At 35.7% G+C, this 23,825-nt stretch overlaps 3 protein-coding genes across 4 annotated transcripts in view; 2 read left to right on the top strand and 1 right to left on the bottom strand.

Moving 5' to 3' along the window:
* Positions 1-1,882: 1,882 nt before the first annotated feature.
* On the bottom strand, positions 1,883-22,129 carry LOC127793002 (LRR receptor-like serine/threonine-protein kinase SIK1). Of its 2 annotated transcripts, XM_052323732.1 has the most exons (3): positions 20,635-22,129; positions 2,452-2,517; positions 1,883-2,286 (listed from the first exon to the last, which is right to left on the bottom strand). In XM_052323732.1, exons 1-3 carry the CDS (start codon positions 22,031-22,033, stop codon positions 1,958-1,960), a joined length of 1,794 nt encoding a protein of 597 aa, XP_052179692.1. In that variant the 5' UTR covers positions 22,034-22,129; the 3' UTR covers positions 1,883-1,957. The 2 variants fall into 2 exon arrangements, with proteins under 2 accessions (XP_052179692.1, XP_052179691.1); XM_052323731.1 differs by lacking the exons at positions 1,883-2,286; positions 2,452-2,517 and adding an exon at positions 19,859-20,374 and having other exon boundaries at positions 20,536-22,117.
* LOC127792999 (receptor kinase-like protein Xa21) overlaps positions 9,748-23,825 on the top strand; it is a 33,531-nt gene continuing 19,453 nt past the window's right edge. The window contains exon 1 of the mRNA XM_052323727.1: positions 9,748-10,761. Coding sequence (XP_052179687.1) covers positions 9,834-10,761 — 928 coding nt within the window. The 5' untranslated portion in view covers positions 9,748-9,833. The remainder of the gene's footprint in view (positions 10,762-23,825) is intronic.
* Positions 11,545-23,825, top strand: part of LOC127793007 (probable LRR receptor-like serine/threonine-protein kinase At3g47570) — a 62,819-nt gene continuing 50,538 nt past the window's right edge. The window contains exon 1 of the mRNA XM_052323737.1: positions 11,545-11,698. The gene's annotated coding sequence lies outside the window, so the exon portion shown is untranslated. The remainder of the gene's footprint in view (positions 11,699-23,825) is intronic.

The following is a 23,825-nucleotide window of genomic DNA, read 5'->3' as shown; positions in this document are numbered from 1 at the left end:
AATTGACGACATGAGATATTTGTGTAGCAAGTAAAACGTTGGTCGGTTTGTCCTCACGAGGAAAAGAAGCACAGTCGCAAGGAAGATGAGATCTGAGTTGGTTGGCGATGAGGAAAGAGGGCTGAATAAGGTGAGAAGTTGGTTGGGTCGAGGAAGGCAAGATGTCGGTTAGCAGTAGGGTAGGCAAAAGATTTGCCGATGGTGACGAGGAAGGTGAGGGGTTAGTTGATAATGGTGAGGTTGGTCGGCGATGAGAAAAGTGAGGGGTTAGTTGGTGGCGACAAGGATGGCAAGAGTTCGGCGGTAGCGACGACAAAAGTGAGGTCATTGGTGGCGAGAAAAGAGAAAGAAGTTGAAAAATTTAACCATTGCACCTTTTTCAATTATGCGTGAAAGTCACGTGCTATGATTGGAGAAAAGGCACGTGGTTGTTATAAAATTAAAGTTGAGATGTGTAATTGTTATAAAATTAAAAATTTAAAGGTGTAAGAAGTCCATTTAAAGTTGAGGGGTTAAATGACTGCAAGGCAAAGTTGGGGGAGATATTTATGCCTTTTGCCTAACCATTTTCCAGCTTGAGTTGAACGGCAGAAATGAGGTAGGGTTTATTTTGAACTGCAATTGTCTTGACAAGGACAGGACAGTACTCGAATGAAAATGAATGGATGTCAGTTAGTAATTTAAATTTCCACTCTCCTATGGTCTAATAGGGACATGTTCGTGTGTAAAAGCTACACACATCTGAACTCAATTTTCCTATCAGTATTACTCTGAGAAAATTCTTGCATTTGAAGCTTACCTTTTTACCTCCCACCTTGAAAGGCGATTTTGTTTTCTGAGATATAGGCGATTTTCACTCTATATCTCAAATCTACACAAATTCAGCTTATTTTTTGGGTGGCCAAAAACATGATTTGCAAGAAATTCAAAATTTAATTGTTTGGGCTTAATATAATAAAGGCGAATTATTCATGTCCTGGGAAATGATATTCGTAAGATATTTTAAATTTAGGTATAGATCATTTCATTTTCATCTCATCCAAGCGATAGGGCTTAAGAGTCTTTGAAGCTGCCCCCACTTTCCATGAAAAAGTTGATGTTCTCCCTACTTTTGAGAAAGTGATAGATTAAGTGATTTTTTTACGTAAGACTGGGATATTAGATCATTATCATGTCTTGCATTATATTTTATAGATTTTTAATATATTAACATTATCTTACAATAAAACAAAATTATATAACAATATTAACACAAATATACGATGAAAATAAAATAGATCGAGAGATCAAATATTCAAAATATAAATAAAAAATTATAACGAAATAATCCACACATCACTAAAATAATAAATGATATTTAAAATACTTTTGGTCCCAAATTCAAATAATACTACGATAGGTTCCAACTTAATATTACTTATTTATAATTTATTTGATTATGTTGTAGTGAATTATTTATGATCAGTAATTTGAATTTCATTAACCAAATTCTATAATTATATATTTGATTTATTTAAATGTTCTTTGTACTTATAAAAGAAAAAAAAAACTATTCATTCTCTTATAGAAGTCCACATTGTCACATGTTTGATTAAATAGTGTCGGATTAAAATGTCAAAATTATCAATTTATCTTTATTTTTTACATGAACAATGATATTTCTTTTTTTTTTTTTTTATAAATCATTACTTCACTACAAATTTTACATTCAAACAAATAGAGTCGTGAGAACAAATATGAAGATGAATATGTAAATATCTATAATGATGATAAAATGTTAAGACAGAGAAGATCTAATTTGATGCAATTTTATGCCTTCCAGGCACTACAACCTACACTCTCTAGATTAGCAGTAACTAAGTAGAAGTACACAACCCCCCCCCCCCCCCCCCCACCCAAACTTATTTACACAGTTCTTACTACAAAAGGACGGGACACTGTTGAGTTTTGGAAATCATCATCGATGTGTTTGACGTAATGGTTCATCTCGTATTTTCTCGAGCTTGTGCACCACATCTTTGATATCCATCCTATCTGCAGCCACTTCTTCAGAGCATTTCACTGCCAGTATTAGGATGGATGTCGCGCACTCCACCTTTGCCTTAAATTCCTCTTCCCCTTCCCTTATCAACCCTGCATCCACAACTTGATAAACAGTACTGCTATCCAAAGCCTCCTTTACCCAATCTCTCATTTTATCAGTGGGCTTTTTTCCGGTGAATGTTTCCATCAACATAATCCCAAAACTATAAACATCTGACTTTGCCGATGTTTTCGGCCAATTTTCTGCACAAAGAAGCACTTAAAGACTCAGTATCTAACATCATCTTCTTATGAAAAGGGGGGTATGAGATGATAATAAATGAAGATAATTGATATGAGTGTCTTTGATAAGGACCATCACATGTATTAAAATAGAAAAAAATAAAGAAGCGGAAACAGAAGCATAACCTGGATCAGAATACACAGTTGGGTGCAATTTTTTAGGCCTAGCATCCTGCTCCACGTCTGAAGGAGGCTGCTGCTTCTCCGACTTTGTAATGCCAAAATCACTGAGATGAGCGACCATATCCTCGTCTAGCAGGACATTGCTCGGCTTCAAATCGCCGTGAAGCAATCCTCTTTCATGAAGATATTCCAATCCAGAAGCCACACCGATCATTATCTGCAACCTCCGCTTGATATCCAGCTGGGAACACTTCCCCGAGTGCAAGCACCCCTCAAGGCTGCCTTCTGCCATGAACTTCATCACCAAAGCTTTGAACTCACTGTAAGTTCCGCGGCCCATCACCATAGCCAGAGAAGTTAACGAGCATCTGTCGATGACCGGAGTGAGATTCGGAGGGCTACCCAGCCCCCGCAGCCTCTTCGACTCTGCTTCGAAATTTTTCAATTCAATTTCCTCCAGCTTGAACACCTTCACTGCCACAATAATTTCCTTTTGGGCTGCTTCTTCCTCATCTTTTGGGCGACTCAGACTCGCTTTGTACACCGAACCAAACTTCCCTTCTGGTTTGAGTTTGTTGCTTTCATGGAATCCATTGGTTGCTTGGTGAAGTTGTTTGTATGAATTCACTGCAGCTAGGACACGCTTAAGCACCACGAAGGCGAAGCCCAGGGCGAGCAAACCGATCGCAATCCCCATGAAAACACACACAAAAAGAGAGGTCCTTCTGGCATTGTAAAGAGGAGGGCAATGGCAATCCAAATGGTCGTTCGGCTCGAAAGCATCCTTCCGGAACTTCGTGAAATTTCCTCCGCAAGGAACTTTCCCCTTCAATTTATTATTCGACACGTTGAAATACGTCAGGTTCAGGTGCGATAGCAGCGTTCCGGGAAACTCTCCGGACAGATTGTTAAAACGTAGATCTAGGAGCTCCAAATTCTTCAGATGGCTGATATTCTCCGGAATCGAGCCGTAGAATTGATTGTTCGCCAAGGACAGACGAGTCAGGTTCTTGAGTTGTTCGACCTCTTCAGGAATCCAGCCGGAGAGGTTATTTTTCGACAAATCCAAGGTTTCCAATACGGAAAGATTACAGATCTCGACTGGAAAATCCCCTTCCAGAGAGTTGATGCTCAAGTTGAGGTGAACTAGTTTTGAGAGCCTCCGGAGCTCCGGAGGGATGGTGCCCTGTAGGCCCATTCCAGAAAGGTTCAAGCCTTGAACTCTTTTGTCGGGATTGTAGATGCATGAAACTCCCATCCAGGAACAGACCCCGGGAGATTGATCGGCGGTCCAGTTTTTGAAGATAGCGTGATCAGGGTTCATCATTGCGTGTTTCAAATTGAAAAGAGTTGCTTGATCGTCGGAGATACTGCTCGCCGGAATGCGCAGTGGCAGCAATAATATGGCAAGAAGAATACGTAAATGGAAAAGATTAGTTTGCTCCATGAGCATGAGCATGAGCATGTGAAGTTGGGAGATTTTGTGTAGATTGTGGAGTTGCAGAGGCTTAAGCTGCGGACCATGGCGACGACATATATAACATATTCCTATATATATTAATTAAGCCACCCAGCAAAAATATAACATTTCCGACGACCGCATTATGCGTACAGACAGGTTTACACACAGTTTTATACATACATGTAAAATGATAATATAAATAATTAATAATTAAATACATAAAATATACAGACTTATGTACATAATCTTATTTTAATTATTAAATACGTGTTATATGTACATAAAAGTTTATATATATTCTTATTTTAAATTTATTTTCAAATTTATATCTATACTTATTTATTGTCTCTTCTCTACTCTTTCTACTCTTTTTGCGATGGATGAAGCCTGGGATTCACTTGCATTTGGGATAAAACAATTGGGCTTTATCACTCATCTTCATCCTTGATGAAGCCTAATTGGTGCGAGACAACAGCGGCAACAGCCAGATGATGAAAATGCAGCAACGAGGCAACAATAATAACAAAGATGTATCAACGAGGTGCATGAGGTGACGAGGCGACAACTACGATGAGGATGCATCGATGAGGTAGGCGAGGTGACAACGACGACAAGGATGCATTAATAAGACAACAATGGTGAGAGGCAATGCGAGGATTGCTGAAGACGATTATGGAAATGAGAGAGAAAAGAGAGACAAGATGACCAAATATAGAAGTGTTAAATTTATAATTAATCGAGAGGTGTTTTTGTCATTTAAATATATATATATATCAACCATTTTGAACAAATACCATTTTCCATTTCACAATACCTCTTGCTGACATATCATCTAAAAAACTATCATCACTACACTCTATATCAATTTATCTACAGATTAATAAATTTTTATTTTTTTTACAAATAAAGTGTCACATAGCCCACACCTCTAATAAGATTATTAGTTTATAACTAAGTAAGATGGATAATCATATATATATATATATGTGTGTGTGTGTTATAAGGTTATTAATTAGCTGGTTATATTATATTAGAAAAATAAATATTTTAAAAGCTATATTATTATATTATTATTTTTAAAAGTTTTTTTTAATCATATATTAGAAAAAAGAATAGTGAGGTATTAACAAGCATCCCAGTAGTGCCACTAAGCTAGAAGAAGTAATTATGGTTTAGACTTAAAAATTGACAGATCAATCACGATCATCTATACATATTGTATAGAAGATGTTCGTCTAGTCTTAAAATTATCATTTTTATGTGGTGTTCAATGTTCGTGTTCTCAATTTTGATAAAAGAGATAAATTACAAGTGAAAATTTTGTTTTACTGTATAGGACATGAAATCGAATCCATAATTTATTAGTACAAATATTAATTTATCATTACCCAATTACAATCTATGTCAGATAACTTTACTATAAAAAAATTATTGAAGTAAAGGAAGTTTGCAGAAATAATAATAATAATAATATTTCAAAGTAGTTGCTTGGGTAATGAACTATATATATATATATATATATGTGAAGATGGAAGCCCTGGATAACACTTCAATTCAATTCCACTTAGTCTTGATTTTGTACCATATTATTAAAGCTAATTATTAATTCGTGATTTTACCCCCTCTCTGTCTCTCCTTTTTTTTTTTTTTTAGTTTTTTCTTTTATAATTTATACTAAAAGGATGAAGATGCAAACATATATATATATATATATATTCAATTATCAAGTTCCTAATTCATTTTTAAGTTTTCCATTATTAGTAGTTTGGAAAGTTTTTCTCTTTTCATTAGTTTGTTACGCGGTCTTTTCTACTTTTTTAAAAGGTGGTGTGTCCTTTCAACTGTGACCTTTAGAATAAATGAGTATTGACGATGATGCTGAAATAATTGGCTTAATTTGGTCATGTTGACTTGACATGAAGGCTTTGTTAACAGAAATTTACACAAAAAATAACAAAAGATTGGTAAAAAAATTAAATAAGAGTTGTTATATATATATATATATATATGATGCATGTTTGTTAGCTAATTTAATATTTAAAGGCAGTAAAATTGTACTGCCCCTTCTCCCTCTGTCTCTCCAGACTCCACGTGATACACGAAATTCTCATAATATGTTAAAAAAAATTAAAGTTTGATTATATTTTTATTTGTATAATTAAACTATGTAAATAAATAAGCCTCATTCCCCATCATCATCTTTATAAAGTTAGATGTTTGCTTTCAAAATTAAGAACGTTACCGCAACTATCTTACGTACGCTGCTCTTGCAATGTACTCACCCACCCATCACATGAGATATGCTATTCTATGATTGAATGATAATTTGGCCAACTCAACTAGACTATGATAATGGAAGTTTTGGGATAAGAAACACTTTATATTTATATTTTAATTTTAATTTTATCATCATCTAAATTTAACTATTAATTTAATTTAAGTGGATTTTGTTTAGCTTTTCTCTCATATTAATTTTTAAAATGAGTAGAATGTACAACACATATTTATTATTGATTGAGGAGCCGTATGAAAATGACCAGACTCTGAACACCATTCAATTGTTACCTCAACAGTTTTTCCTCGATTCACGTGCAGTTTTTGTCTTTGAGCTTGGCCATTTGGGGTAAACTAATCCGAGTGGTTTGCCACAATAACATTAAAATTATTAATTTAATTTGGTCGTCTTGACTTGTATATGACTTTGTTTCGATCAGCCCCAAACATTAATTAATGCAAAAGTTTATTAGGGTTTTATCCCTACTGACATAGGCTTAAAGAAATATTAATTAATACATGATCTGTAACCTGACCCCAACCCCTTCCTTCATTATCTTTGGATTCTCATTCTGGTTCTGACTCCACCACACCATACCACCTGCTCCATGTCCAATCTTTTAGAAAAAACAGAGAGGATAATATATGACAAAAATAAATGGTGAAAAGGACGTCTAAATCAAATCCCACTCCACTCCACTGTGCAAATATCCGGCCCACCAGAACCCCTACTAACCCAGCCCTTGTCTTCAGTCTTCACCACATTAAAGCGATCTTTTATCGACGGAAGTGTGTCCATCTGAGACCCCAGCCCCAAACATTAATGCAAAAGTTTAGAGAAATTCTATTGGCACCCGGTGTTTTTGCTCTTCACAGTCCGCAATGTATCAAATTTCGCATTAATTTTAAAGTCTCTATTTTACTCCTCCCACATCCCACGATCAATTTTAAAGTCTCTATTTTATCCCTCCCACATCCCACAATCACTTTCTTCCCCTACCACCAGCCTCCGTCTCGTCTTTTTCCTTCTCTATGCCACACATACAAACACATACATATATAATTTTATATACACACATGTTGCTAGGTATACACACATACATATATATACACACACACATACTGTTGGGTCGGCCATGGCGGCCGACCCCCCCCCACACGCTCTCTCTGTAAGCACCTCCGCCCGGATATCCCCAACCACCCAGACTACCCAAACATGAACACTTACGGAAGGAGAAAAAGAATGAACACAAGACCAAAACCACCCTGGCATGCATACTTAAAAATGAGAGCAACGGAAGCGAAGCTAAACACATGCATGCACTACGGGTACCCCGCTATCACAGCAGTCACATGGTAATTAAATGAATACAGACTCCTGTGCCAACATACACAAGACTCGAGGAATAACCTGGCACAGTAAGAATAACAGAGTAAATTCTACTCAACCATCAGAGTTGACCGGGATTGACGGGACTGCCTGTACACCATACCGACTCTGCCGCTAAGAGATGACTCTCTTGCCATGGCCCACGCTACCACTACCTGGAATGATGGAAAAACAAGGTGAGTCGAGAGACTCAGCAAGCATAAGAAAAGAGAGGCTGAAGGCTGCACAAAGCCAGAAATCTCACCCCAGAATAAACCCCCAGGTACACACAAGCCATGAGACGCTACAACACAACAGCTCAATAGCATAACAAAATAAAAGCACATACCGGTCCTTGGGGCCCACATAAGACACTTGGCACCCAAGTCCCATACCAACCTGTCGTTGCCCTGGACGGTAACTAATACCTCCAGCATTCTGCGTGCGCCATCCCGGGTCGGTACTCCCGTCACCCGTCCATGTCGGTACTCCCGACACCCGTATCCCTGTCGGTACTCTCGACAGCCGAGCTAGAGGCTCCCTCGGAACGGTACTCCCATCCGAAAACTAATCACTACCAGTAACCATGCAATGCATATAAAATGCAATGGCGTAATGAGCATCAACGTGATACACCGACGCCCATACATCCAGGCATCAGGCTAGGCTCCACCCACATAGTAAATCACACCCGATGCATATGCCCGTGCTGGATGCAACCTAACCAAGCTAGCATGTCCGTGTCCAAGCATACTCAATAAATGAATATCCCAATATGCAACCCGTACTCATGTGCATATCAAATCATGGACAACGATATAATAAATCTAAACGTGCAGTAAATCACATACTGGCAGAGCTAGTCAGCAGTGCTCGGCACCGGTCAACGGTCAGTGACTAGGAGTGTCTACCCGACGGTCCACTTCAGGGTCGTACAATAGTCCACCCCAATATCACCAACAACCGACCCCTGCCCTACTGCTCGATAGCTCTAACTGTAACATAAATAAATCCGAGAAAAACTGTAAATAAACCCGATAAAATCGTACATAAACCCGCACGTCTAGGAACCTAGTTCCCAAACTGGTTCAGTATCATTCCCAAAGGAATGAGGGCGATACAAACCCCCGTAAACTCACAACAAATAAAATTCTAGAAGTCCTGGATTTAATTTAAATTAAACCCAATGAATAATAATTCAACAAGTAAGGCTAGATGCTGAGTTAAAGTAAGGAAAGTGATAATATACAAGAAATCATGGAGTCTTTCACGGGAAATAAAGATTAAGAAGAGAAGGTTAAGAGCCCTCTCTTCCTAATCTTTAAAGATTAGGAAATCCCACTCCACTCCACTGTGCAAATATCCGGACAAAACAGAGGCCCATCAGAACCCCTACTGACCCAGCCCTTGTCTTCAGTCTTCACCACATTAAAGCGATCTTTTATCGACGGAAGTGTGTCCATCTGAGACCCCAGCCCCAAACATTAATGCAAAAGTTTAGGGAAAACCATGGCCGACCCCCCTTCCCCCATACACACACACACACACTTTCTCCCCCCATACACACGAAAACCACATCACACTACACCACCTGCTCCTTGTCCAATCTTTTAGAAAAAAAAAGAGAGGATAATATAAGAGAAAGAAAAATAAATGGTGAAAAGGACGTCTGAATCAAATCATACCAGACTAATATTATTACATTTATGAGATAAGCTAAGGCCATTGCCCCCACCGGTCGCTGCGTTATCGACCGCTGCCCCCATCACTCCATCGCCGGTTGCCCCTATTTGCTACGCGTATGTATGTATGTATGTATATATATATATATATATAATATATATAATAATATTATATTAATATATTTTTAATAATTTATTAACATTTAATAATAAAAAATTACATCATTAAATATCATGTCTATTTAAATTTTTTTTATCAAATTTTAATAATTTATCAACACTTTCAAATCCAACATATAACTATTAATTCATAAATTAAAAATATATTCATTTAAATATATTATCAATTTAATCTTTACTTAATTTTAATTTAAAAATTAAATAACTTAAAAGCTATATATATATATAAAAAAAAAAGGGTAAGCCAAACGGCCTCTAAATAAGCTGTATAACCTATAAACTAAAAACAGAGCTTATAAGCGGTGAAAGCGATGTGGCTGCCCTTCAAATGTCTCTGTTCTGTGCAAATGCCTTATTAAGCAACTAGTATTGCACTTTTCCTCCACTTCTTCCCTGTAACTCAGCAGCTCACGTGCCCATGGAGGAATGCTTCCATATCTTTGTTGTCATGATGTTGTTGTTGCTGCTGCTGCACATCCCAGCAACCTGCTCAGCAGCACAAGGCATCGATACTGATCTATATGCTCTTCTAGAACTTAAAGAAAGCGTAGAGTTCGATCCCCAACATGTCTTGGATAAAAACTGGACCACCACATCCTCATCCTCATCCTCATCAGTTTGCAGCTGGGTTGGAGTTACTTGCAGTGAGAGCATCCCCCAAAGAGTTGAAGCCCTGGAAATTCCAAACATGCGCTTACAAGGTACCATTCCCCCAAAGCTGGGGGACCTCTCTTCGCTCACCCGACTCGACATCAGCAACAACACTTTCAAGGGCCCTCTTCCTGACGAAATGGCTAATCTTCGTCGGTTGAAATTAATCAATTTTGAACACAACCAATTCAGTGGAGAGATTCCGGAATGGTTGGTAGAATTGCCCGAGGTGCAGTACTTGAACCTTGGCCGAAACAATTTCGCAGGGTTCCCAGCTTCCCCCTCTTTTAGTCCAAACTTGGAGTATTTGAACGTCTCGTTTAATCAAATAAATGGAGACATTCCACAAGAGATTGGCAATCTTAGAAAACTGAAGAGTTTGGACATGCACTTCAATCAGCTGACGGGTAATATAAGAATCATGTACGGCATCCCATCGCTGGAACATATTGATTTTTCATACAATAGCCTATCTGACATGCTTCCTGAAGATCTCTGTCGTTCTCTTCCAAATCTTAAATTCCTTGGGCTGTCATGGAACCAGCTAGTAGGCAAATTCCCTTCCAGTTTAGCCGAATGCTCAAAGCTTCAGAGCTTGTTGCTGTCATTTAACATCTTTGAGTCAGAGATACCCGCTGGGTTTGGGAACTTGACCATGCTCCAGGAGTTGGCTCTTGGTGGCAACATGTTGACAGGTAGACTTCCATTCATTTTTACTTAATTGTGTTCTTATTTTTAGGTTATCGATGATAGCCCGAAGTTACGATCTTTCGGGTGTGTAACGAGCAAACTCATTGGAAATGCTTAGTAGCTCACAAATCATTTACACTGGAGGAGTGTTTGTTAATTGAGATATGAACCATCAAAAAGTGGGAAAATATAAAATATTTTAAGTAAAGATATTTTTTTACTTAAAATATTTTATATTTTAAGTAAAAATATTTACAATCCCTTCATCTAGCCTCCAACAATTTAACATCCAAAATACCAGTAAGTCTGTGGAGACTCACAGACCTCTCTGAATTTAACTTGTCCTCCAACTCCTTCACTGGCAATATTCCTAGCGCTATTGGTGGTCTGCAAAACCTGGCTAATCTTTCCTTGGCAAGTAATAATCTTATAGGAGAAATTCCAGAGTCATTCGGCAACCTTGTAAACTTGTGGTCCTTAGATCTGTCCAATAATCATCTCACTGGAAAGATTTCCATGTCACTGCTTCAACCTTCTCTTCATTTTTTTAACGTATCAGGTAATAGCTTGAGTGGGAAAATTGACCCAGAATGGGAATCCAGAGGGTTTGGACAAGATAGCTTTCTAGCAAATGTAGGATTGTGCAGTCCCGTTTGGTCGAAGTCCTCAAATTGCTCTGACAGTCGTCTTCACCTTACCAGAACAAAAAGTTTGCTGTTGTTTCTGTGTGTTTTCTTGGGGATTGCACTTTTGATGGTAGTCCTTTGCTGTGCGTTTTTTCTGGTCAGATGGCGACGGAAACATCAATTTCCAACTTCAAGAATTACACACCAAGAAATTGAACGAGCTACTAATGGATTCGATGAAAGACAGTTGCTAGGCACAGGGAGGTTTAGTTCAGTGTACAAAGGGACTCTGAAAGGGAAAGTCGTGGCCATAAAGGTGTTCAATCTGCAGCGTATTGCATTCAAGAATTTTGATGCAGAATGTGAAATTCTGTGCAAAATTGCCCATCAAAATCTTACTAAGGTCATTGGCTTTTGCTCTAACACTGATTTCAAAGCTTTGGTACTGGAGTACATGCTGAATGGCAGCCTTGAGAAGTGGCTCTATTCTCTTGACTCTTTCCTGGATATAGGGAAAACGTTAGGGATAATGATAGATGCAGCACTTGGACTGGATTATCTCCACGATAAACAATTGCTTCACTGTGATTTGAAACCAAGCAACGTTCTGCTAGACAAAGATATGGTTGCACACTTGAGTGATTTTGGCATTACAAGTTATTCCAAGGATGAGGAGAGTGTGGCTCAAACCAGCAACCTAGGCACGAGTGGGTACTCAGCTCCAGGTTATGCTTCTATCTTTTACTACACTTTAATAATACTTATGCTGGCTGCTTTTCTATCTATTTTCTCATGAACATTCTTTTCAAGAAGTTAATCCTAGTTCTTCATGCAGAATATAGACCGGAAGGATCAGTGTCGACAAGATCAGATGTTTATAGTTTTGGGATTACATTGATGGAAACATTTACAAGGAAAAGGCCCACTGATCAAATGTTCGGTCCGGAATTGAGCTTGAGAGATTGGGTAAAAGAGGCCTTGGATAGCAGTACTGTTCATCAAGTTGTGGATGCAAGGTTGATAGGGGAAGAGGAATTTGAGGCAAAGGTGAAGTGCGCGTCATCCATCCTGGAACTGGCATTGAAATGCTCTGAAGAATCGGCTAAAGAAAGGATGGATATCAAAGATGTGGTGGTGAAGCTCAAGACAATAAGAGACGATCAAATCCCTAAAAAACATTGACTGACGATTGGGAAATGTTGTGTATTCAAGTGTGTGTAGGTGTGACTGTGTGTCCCATATTAGTTGCGTAAAGAGATGACAGTGGGTATTTATATTTTTGTTCCTCATTTAAATTTGGATCCTAAGATTTTGTGAGTGGGTGAATCCCTTGGCTCATGTCACAGCTGCAGCAGCCGTTTGATCGGGCGGGTGGATGGGTTGGTTCTATTTATATATACACTAGTCGTGAACCCGTGTGATACACGGGAGAATTTAATTTAAAAATATAAAAATGAACTTGTTATTTTAAATAATTTTAATAGAATTGATAATTATAATTTTTTTTAATTCTTAATTATTTATCAAAATTTATGTTTAATTAATTATTTACTATTTAATATGTTAATGAAGAACACTTTTAATTTAATGTACTGCCATTTAATGTGTTAAATAATAATTAACACATTAAGTAGGTCACTTGACAAAATATTTATAATTTTTTATTTATTATATTATATTTATTTATAAATAAATATTATAAAATATATAATATATTCACTCAAAGACGTTTATTATTTTTTATTTATTATATTATAATTATAAATATAAATTAAAATTCTTAAATATGAGTAAGAATAAGTTTTTTCAATAATAACAAAATTTTAAAGTAAGAATTTTGATTTCTTTCACAATCTTAAAAATGTGATACCTTAAATATTAATTAGCATTGAAAAAACCTAACACTTGACAACCTTAAATCATTTTTTATGAATTTGTTAAGATATCACTTTTTCAATACTATAATATAATTATTAAAATAATTAATAATTAATTAATCACTACCTTTGATTTAATACAAATTTTTGAGAGAAAAAATTCACCATTGATTGACACTTGACAAAATACTTTATTTGACTATCATATTTTAATATTATATAAATATATATTGAATAAAGTTATAAAGATAATATTTTAAATAAATAGACAATTTTTTATAACTTAATTAATAGTTTAAGTTGTCTATTAATATTTCTCATAAAACCCATGCAAATTTAATACAAATTTTAGAAGCAAAAAAAAGTTTTGCAGATTTTTGGAAGGAACAAAAATTTGTAAACTATTATACTTTAATATAATATATTATATATTATTATATTATACAAAAATAATATAATGCAATAAATATTAATTACAAATCATTAATCAAGTTTTGGGAAAAAATTTCTTTTTTCAAGACTATCATACTTTTATATATATAAAGATTATATTATACAAAGATAAGATTTTATTTAATGAATAATTTTTCTTAACTTAGTTAATACTTTAAGTGTCTATTCATATTTTTCATAAATAATATTTATTTTTGATTGATTGACAGATTAATTGATCAGAAGATCTAACATAAAATATTTATTTTTGATTAATTAATAGCATTGAAAAATTCATGCAAGTTTAATACAAATTTTATATGTAAAAAATAGTTTGACAGATTTTTGGAAGGAAGAAATATTTGCGTGCTATTCTACTATATATTATACTATTCAACTATAATATATAATATTTATATTATATTATATAAAGATAGAATTTTATATAAATAAATAATTTTTTGTGACTTAATTAGTAATTTAAGTGTCTATTCATATTCCTCATAAATAATATTTATTTTTAATTGATTGACAGATTAATTAAATTTTTAATATTCACATAATAATGTATTGGAAAACTCATGATTAGCATTGAAAAACTCATGTATTTAAAATTTATTATTAATTTTACAATAATTAGTACATATTATTTCAAAACAATTGAAAGATTTAAATTATTAATACAAATTAAAAAATATAGATTATTAATGCAATAAGTACTAAATGTAAAAGCAAGTTTTGGGAGAAATTTTATTACTACTTATTATTTCAAAGCAATTGAAAGATTTAAATTATTAATCTAAATTACAAAATATAAATTATTAATGTAATAAATATTAATTATAAATCATTAATGCAAATTTTGGGGAAAAAAATCTTTTTTCAAGACTATCATACTTTTATATATATAAAAATATTTATATTATATTATATAAAGATAGAATTTTATATAAATGAATAATTTTCTGTGACTTAATTAATAATTTAAGTGTTTATTCATATTCCTCATAAATAGTATTTATTTTTGATTGATTGACGGATTAATTAAATATTTAATATTCACATAATAATGTATTGGAAAACCCATGATTAGAATTGAAAAACTCGTGTATTTAAAATTTATTATTAATTTTAATTATTTATTATTAATTTTACAATAATTAGTACATATAATTTCAAAACAATTGAACGATTTAAATTATAAATACAAATTACAAAATGTAAATTATTAATGTAATAAGTACAAAATACAAATCATTAATGTAAGTTTTGAGGAGAAATTTTATTATTACTTATTATTTCAAAGCAATTGAAAGATTTAAATTATTAATGTAAATTATAAAATATAAATTATTAATATAATAAATATTAATTACAAATCATTAATGCAAATTTTGAGGGAAAATTTCTTTTTTCAAGATTATATTATTTTTTTATATATAAAGATTTTTATATAAAAAAATAAATTTATTATTTTTTTTTATTTTTTTGCCTCTTCCCAGCGACGGTCTGATTTTCAGGCATGCGGGATTCTGTCCATTATTTTTTCGACTGTTCGATTGCTTCAAACATGGGATATTTATGCTGATGTTTAATGCCGGCGTCAATTGGAGCGTGTCCGAAACCCTATATAAGACCGGTTTCCCTCAGTGTCTGGGCATGAAAGCCCATTTTGCTGCTTTCTCTTGTTCGTTGTTTTGGTCGCGGAGAGCCAGTCCCTCATAGTTCTGCTAGAGCCCACCGTTGTGGTCGCCAACACCGGATTGGTCATTGTATCCTGTGAAGCAGACGCCATAACTTGTTATAACTGGTACAAGGCGTATCTACTTTCAGGACATCACTTCTGACGTGCTTCGATCACTCTCTTCGTTTTCAGATCTGCTACTCTAGCGACTTGCTGGCTTGAATTCCCAGCCTCCTATATCTCTTCAGTTCGACTCTCGTTCCGATTATTTTGTGTTGAATCTTCTTGCTGTTACAAGATACGGATATATTTCTATATTGTTGCTGCCTGCTAGTTGGGTTTGTGAAACTTCCAATTGTTGTGGTTGCTGTTGCTATAGTCGGATTTTATTGCTGTGCTAACAGGAAATTCAGAGAGTCCACTTTTCATGTCAGCTTAATTGATCTTTGCTGTTCGCTGATAAGTGGCATTGGTTGACACTTTGATGATTCTGGATGAAATGCAGGAACTTAATTTCGTGCAATATATGGGTAGTAGAAGAAAGCCACAACAGAACAGATACACCTTGCAAGGCTAATATTACCATATACCTAAAAAGTAATCCAGTGCTCAAAACTTATCCATTAAATCATTTGCAAAATTAGAACCTCTAATTATACCTTTTCGATTGGCTTGAAATGATAACTCTATCATTTTATTCTAAAAAAAAGCTCTAATTATAAAAATGAAAAATAACCATAAAGGAAAGTTATACATAAATACTTTTTATACGTATGATTTATAGTTAAAGTATATAAGTTTTTTTCCCCTTCATTTTTGGTTGTATATAAGTTATTTTTGCTGCAAATATAACCACTTTTTTAAAGTATTTGATCATATGAAGCTCATTGTCTTCCTTTTGTTATATATGATATATATATATTTTTTAGATGATGTTCCATTACAAACGCCTTCACTGCTCGGCCCCACAATCACACCCCTCACTTTGCAATTGGGTGTGCCTGAGTTACATGCGTTATACAATTGGGTCGGCGACAGGAGGGAGGCAAGAACTCGGTTGGCGACGAGGGAGGCTAGAGGTGGGCCGACGATAATGGAGGTGAGAGATTGGTTGACGTGAGGAAGATGAAGCATAGTCGTGATGGAAGAGGAAGCACAATCGCAATAGAGGTCAGTTGATTCATTGGCATGAGGAAGGGGAAGCATAGTCGCGATGGAGGTTAGTTGATCGATGCCAAGGAGGCCAAAGATTGGCTGATTGGTGACACGAAATAATTGTGTAGGAAGTGAGAGGTTGATCGGGTTGTCTGCATGAGGAAAAAGAAGCACAATCACAAGGAAGGAGAGATCTGGGTTGGACAGTGACGAGGAAATGGGGTTGAGGAAGATGAGAGGTTGGTTGGGTCGAGGAAGGCAAGATGCTAGTCCAATAGGGTAGGCAAAAGGTCTATTGGTGGCTATGGAAGGCGAGAGGTTAGTCAATGGTAGTGAGGTTGTTTGGCGGAGGGGAAAGTGAAGGGTTAGTAGATGGCGACAAGGAAAGCAAGAAGTCAGCGGTGGCAGCAGCGGCGAGGAAGAAGGAAGAAGAAGTTGACAAATTTAACCATTGTACGCTTCTCAACCAAGCATTAAAGTCATCCGTTATGCTAATTGGATAAGAGTTGTGTAGTTGTTTTTTTTAAAATTTCCATTCTCCTATGCTACACAAACAAACTCATGTTTCCTGGCGACTTGAGGCCCTAAGAGCATTTGCCACCACCAGTTTTCCATCATGCTAGGGTTTATGCCCCTTGAGTTAGGATTTCTATTCCTAAGAACGTGTTTTCTTGGGGGTTGCGATTATTTATTTATTATTTCTTTTTTTTTTTATTTTCTTTCTTGTTGTATTGTTTGATGGATATGGGTTTTGGTTCTTCTCCTATGGTTTCAATTATGCAATTTGGAAGTTCTAATTGCCATCTATGTGTTTACATATTTATCTTTTAATTACCTCTTTGTTCTTTTGCCCCCTCTTTTGGACTTACAATTGCGTAGCAACTTGGATTTTAATTGCCTGTACCAAGAGATTCAGGATAACTTATTTTTGGTTGTCACGTGTACTTTGCTATTGTTTTGAACTTGTTTCACGCATTTCCATATTTGATGGTTATTATGATTGTAAATAAATTTTTGTTTCTAAATTACGTAGATCTGTCTATGCGGCGGACGTGGGGCTCATATGCAGGTGAAAACCTTAAACAAGCATTTCCGTTGGATAAATCTGTTTGTGAAATAACCATTTTTGCAAAAGGCATAAATATGCCCCCAACTTTGCCGGAGTGATTTAGTCCCCTCAACTTTAAATATACCTATTGCACCTCTGATTTTTTAATTTTGGAACAATCACACCTTTCACTTTGCAATTGGGTGTGTGTGAGTTACATGTGTTATGCAATTGGGTCGACGACGAGAGGGAGGCAAGAACTCAGTTGGGGACAAAGGAGGTTAGAGATGGGTTGACGACAATGGAGGCGAGAGATTGGTCGGCGTGAGGAAGAGGAAGCACAATCGCAATGGTGGTCGGTTGATTCATTGGCGTGAGGAAAGGGAAGCACAGTTGTGATAGAGGTCAGTTGGTCGGTCGATCGACACGAGGAAGGCCAGAGATTGGCCAATTGACGACATGCGATATTTGTGTAGCAAGTAAAACGTTGGTCGGTTTGTCCTCATGAGGAAAAAGAAGCACAGTCGCAAGGAAGATGAGATCTGAGTTGGTTGGCGATGAGGAAAGAGGGCTGAATAAGGTGAGAAGTTGGTCGGGTCGAGGAAGGCAAGATGTCGGTTAGCAGTAGGGTAGGCAAAAGATTTGTCGATGGTGACGAGTAAGGTGAGGGGTTAGTTGATAATGGTGAGGTTGGTCGGTGGTGAGAAAAGTGAGAGGTTAATTGGTGGCAACGAGGATGGCAAGAGTTCGGCGATAGCGGCGACAAAAGTGAGGTCGTTGGCGGTGAGAAAAAAGAAAGAAGTTGAAAATTTTAACCATTGCACCTTTCTCAATTATGCGTGAAAGTCACGTGTTATGATTGGAGAAAAGGCACGTGGTTGTTATAAAATTAAAAGTTGAGATGTGTAATTGTTATAAAATTAAAGTCGAGGTGTGTAATTATTATAAAATTAAAAATTTAAAGGTGTAAGAAGTCCATTTAAAGTTGAGGGGTTAAATGACTTCAAGGCAAAGTTGGGAAGATATTTATGCCTTTTGCCTAACCATTTTCCAGCTTGAGTTGAACGGCAAAAATGAGGTAGGGTTTATTTTGAACTGCAATTGTCTTGACAAGGACAGTACTCGAATGAAAATGAATGGATGTCAGTTAGTATTTTAAATTTCCACTCTCTTATGCTCTAATAGGGACATGTTCATGTGTAAAAGCTATACAGATCTGAACTCAATTTTCCTATCAGTATTACTCTGAGAAAATTCTTGCATTTGAAGCTTACCTTTTTATCTCCCACCTTGAAAGGCGATTTTGTTTTTTGAACTTTTCCCTGCTGGTCTTCCTTAGCTTTCTTTAATTTCTTCCACAGGAAGCCAAGAAGTTCACTCTATATCTCAAATCTACACAAATTCAGCTTATTTTTTGGGTGGCCAAAAACATGATTTGCAAGAAATTCAAAAATTAATTGTTTGGGCTTAATATAATAAGGGCGAATTATTCATTTCCTGGAAAATGATATTCGTAAGATATTTTAAATTGAAGTACAGATCATTTCATTTTCATCTCATCCAAGCGATAGGGCTTAAGAGTCTTTGAAGCTGCCCCCACTTCTCATGAAAAAGTTGATGTTCTCTCTACTTTTGAGAAAGTGATAGATTAAGTGATTTTTTTTACGTAAGACTGGGATAATATTTTATAGATTTTTAATATATTAACATTATCTTACAATAAAACAAAATTATATAACAATATTAACACAAATATACGATGAAAATAAAATAGATTGGGAGATCAAATATTCAAAATATAAATAAAAAATTATAACGAAATAATCCACACATCACTAAAATAATAAATGATATTTAAAATACTTTTGGTCCCAAATTCAAATAATACTACGATAGGTTCCAACTTAATATTACTTATTTATAATTTATTTGATTATGTTGTAGTGAATTATTTATGATCAATAATTTGAATTTCATTAACCAAATTCTATAATTATATATTTGATTTATTTAAATATTCTTTGTACTTATAAAAGAAAAAAAAAAGTATTCATTCTCTCATGGAAGTCCACATTGTCCCATATTTGATTAAATAATGTCGGATTAAAATTATCAATTTATCTTTATTTTTTACATAAACAATGATATTTCCTTTTTTTTTTTATAAATCATTACTTCACTACAAATTTTACATTCAAACAAATAGAGCCGTGAGAACAAACATGAAAGTGAAGATGCAAATATCTATAGTGATGATAAAACGTTGAGACAGAAAAGATCTAATTTGATGCCCCATCTTATATTTTCTAGATATTACAATCTACACTCTCTAGATTAGAAGTAATTAAGAAGCACACAACCCCCACCCCCAAAACTTATTTACACAATTCTTACTACAAAAGGACAGGACACTCTGTTGAGTTTTGGAAATCATCATTGATGTGTTTGAGTACATTGTCAACCACATTGTCAGGTAGATTGGCTATGTAGCATTATCCATTGTCTTGAGCCTGAACACCACATCTTTGATATCCATCCTGTCTGCAGCAACTTCTTCGGAGCATTTCACTGCCAGAATTAGGATGGATGTCGCGCACTCCACCACCTTTGCCTTAAATTCCTCTTCCCCTTCCCTTATCAACCCTGCATCCACAACTTGATGAACAGTACTTCTAGCCAAAGCCTCCTTTACCCAATCTCTCATTTTATCAGTGGGCTTTTTTCCCGTGAATGTTTCCATCAACATAATCCCAAAACTATAAACATCTGACTTTGCCGATGTTTTCGGCCAATATTCTGCACAAAGAAGCACTTAAAGAGTCAGTATCTAACATCATCTTCTTATGAAAAGGGGCTATGAGATAGATGATAATTGATATAAATGTGTTTCATAAGGACCATCACATGGATTAAAATAGAAAAAAATAAAGAAGCAGAAACAGAAACAGAAGCATAACCTGGATCAGAATACACAGTTGGGTTCAGTTTTTTAGGCCTATCATCCTGCTCCACGTCTGAAGGAGGCTGCTGCATATCCTGCTCCACGTCTGATGGAGGCTGCTGCTTCTTCGTCTTCTCCGACTTTGTAATGCCAAAATCACTGAGATGAGCGACCATACCCTCGTCTAGCAGGACATTGCTCGGCTTCAAATCGCCGTGAAGCAATCCTCTTTCATGAAGATATTCCAATCCAGAAGCCACACCGATCATTATCTGCAACCTCCGCTTGATATCCAGCTGGGAACACTTCCCCGAGTGCAAGCACCCCTCAAGGCTGCCTTGTGGCATGAACTTCATCACCAAAGCTTTGAACTCACTGTAAGTTCCGCAGCCCATCACCATAGCCAGAGAAGTTAACGAGCAACTGTCGATGACCGGAGTGAGATTCCGGTGGCTACCCAGCCCCTGCAGCCTCTTCGACTCTGCTTCGAAATTTTTCAATTCAATTTCCTCCAGCTTGAACACCTTCACTGCCACAATAATTTCCTTTTGGGCTGCTTCTTCCTCATCTTTTGGGCGACTCAGACTCCCTTTGTACACCGAACCAAACCTCCCTTCTGGTTCGAGTTTGTTGTTTTCATGGAATCCATTGGTTGCTCGGTGAAGTTGTTTGTAAAAATCCACTGTGGCTCGGACACGCTTAAGCACTACGAAGGCGAAGCCCAGGGCGAGCAAACCGATCGCAATCCCCATGAAAACACACACAAAAAGAGAGGTCCTTCTGGCATTGTAAAGAGGAGGGCAATGGCAATCCAAATGGTCGTTCGACTCGAAAGCATCCTTCGGGAACTTCGTGAAATTTCCTCCGCAAGGAACTTTCCCCTTCAATATATTATGCGACACGTTGAGATACGTCAGGTTCAGGTGCTCTAGCGGCTTTCCGGGAAACTCTCCGGACAGATTGTTAAAACGTAGATCTAGGAGCTCCAAATTCTCCAGATGGCTGATATTCTCCGGAATCAAGCCGTTGAATTGATTGTTCGCCAAGGACAGATGAGTCAGGTCCTTGAGTTGTTCGACCTCTTCAGGAATCCCGCCGGAGAGGTTATTTTTCGACAAATCCAAGGTTTCCAATGCGAAAAGATTACAGATCTCGACGGGAAAATCCCCTTCCAGAGAGTTGATGCTCAAGTTGAGGTGAACTAGGTCTGAGAGCCTCCCGAGCTCCGGGGGGATGGTGCCCTGTAGGCCCATTCCAGAAAGGTTCAAGCCTTGAACTCTTTTGTTGGGATTGAAGGTGCATGAAACTCCCATCCAGGAACAGACCCCGGGAGATTGATCAGCCGTCCAGTTTTGGAAGAGAACGTTATCACGGTTCATCATTCTGCGTTTCAAATTGAGAAGAGTTGCTTGATCGTCGGAGATACTGCTCGCCGGTATGCGCAGTGGCAGCAATAATATGGCAAGAAGAATACGTAAATGGAAAAGATTAGTTTGCTCCATGAGCATGAGCATGTGAAGTTGGGAGTTTTTGTGTAGATTGTGGAGTTGCAGAGGCTTAAGCTGCGGACCATGGCGACGACATATATAACATATTCCTATATATATTAATTAAGCCACCCAGCAAAAATATAACATTTCCGACGACCTTATTATGCGTACATACAGGTTTACACACAGTTTTATACATACATGTAAAATGATAATATAAATAATTAATAATTAAATACATAAAATATACAGACTTATGTACATAATCTTATTTTAATTATTAAATACGTGTTATATGTACATAAAAGTTTCTATATAGTTTTATTTTAAAATTTATATCTACACTTATTTGTCGCCTCCTCTTTACTCTTTCTTCTCTTTTTGCGACGAATGGAGCTTGGGATTCATTTGCATTGAGGATGAAGCGATTGGGCTTTATCGCTTATCTTCATCCTTAATGAAGCCTAATTGGTGTGAGGTAGCAACAATAGTGGCTAGGTGATGAGAATACAACAATGAGGCAACAACAATGAAGATGTATCAATGAGACATAAGGTGGTGAGACGGCAACTACGACGAGGATGCATAAATGAGATGGGCGAGTTGATAACGATGACAATGATTTATTAATAAGGCAACAATGGTGAGAGGCAAGGCGAGAATTGTTGGAGATGACCATGAAAAGGAGAGAAAAAAAGAGAGACGAGATGACCAAGTATACAAGTATTAAATTTATAATTAATGGGGATGTGTTTTTGTTATTTAAATATATATTTATCAACCATTTTATACAAATACCATTTTCCATTTCACAATGCCTCCTGCTGAGCTGACATATCATCTAAAAAACTATCATCACTACACTGTATATCTATTTATCTATAGATTAATAAATTTTTATTTTTTTAACCAATAAGTGTCACATAGCCCACACCTCTAATAAGATTATAAGTTTATAACTAAGTAATATGGATAATCATATATATATATATATATTATAAGGTTATTAATTAGCTGGTTATATTATATTAGCAAAATAAATATTTTAAAAGCTATATTATTATATTATTATTTTTAAAAGTTTTTTTTAATCATATATTTGAAAAAAGAATAGTGATGTATTAACAAGTGCCACTAAGCCAGAAGAAGTAATTATGGTTTAGACTTAAAAATTGACAGATCAATAACGATCATCTATACATGTTTAATACAAGATGTTCGTTTAGTCTAAAAATTATCATTTTTGTGTAGTTTTCGTTGTTCGTGTTTTCGATTTTAATAAAAGAGTTAAATTATAAATAGTGACTTTGTCTTATTGTACAAAATAAAAAATTAAATTCATAATTTATTAACATAAATATTAATTTATCATCACCTAATTATAATTATTGAAGTAAAGGAACTTTGCACAAATAATAATAATAATAATATTCCAAAGTAGTTCATCCTAATAATATATATATAGAATAAAAGAAAGCTTCTTTATAAAGTTTGATGTAATGTCTGCATTAAAAATTAAAAAGAAAATGAGAGCTATCTCCCTCTCCTTGGGTTGTGCCCACCTGCATGCAGTATCTGCTAGCCTACTCCATGATTGATTGAACCTTTGCTTGGCTAATGAACTATATATATATATATATATATATATGAAGAAAGAAGCCTTGGATAACACTTCAATTCAATTACACTTAGTCTTGATTTTGTACCATATTATTAAAGCTAGTTATTAATTCGTGATTTTACCCCCCCTCTCTGTCTCTCTTTTTTTTTTTTTAGTTTTTTCTTTTGTAATTTATACTAAAAGGATGAAGATGCA

This window comes from Diospyros lotus, unplaced genomic scaffold, assembly GCF_014633365.1.
Source record: "Diospyros lotus cultivar Yz01 unplaced genomic scaffold, ASM1463336v1 superscaf1, whole genome shotgun sequence".
In the NCBI taxonomy this organism is placed as follows: domain Eukaryota; kingdom Viridiplantae; phylum Streptophyta; class Magnoliopsida; order Ericales; family Ebenaceae; genus Diospyros; species Diospyros lotus.
The sequence above is the reverse complement of the archived record's forward strand: the minus strand, read 5'-3'. Positions and strand labels throughout refer to the sequence as shown.

Excerpts from the sequence above, each read along its gene's own strand:
- LOC127793002 (XM_052323731.1), bottom strand. The coding sequence starts at position 22,033 with ATGCTCATGCTCATGGAGCAAACTAATCTTTTCCATTTACGTATTCTT. Across the intron at positions 20,375-20,535 it reads AACTGTGTATTCTGATCCAG|AATATTGGCCGAAAACATCG; the intron begins GTTATGCTTCTG and ends TTCTTTGTGCAG.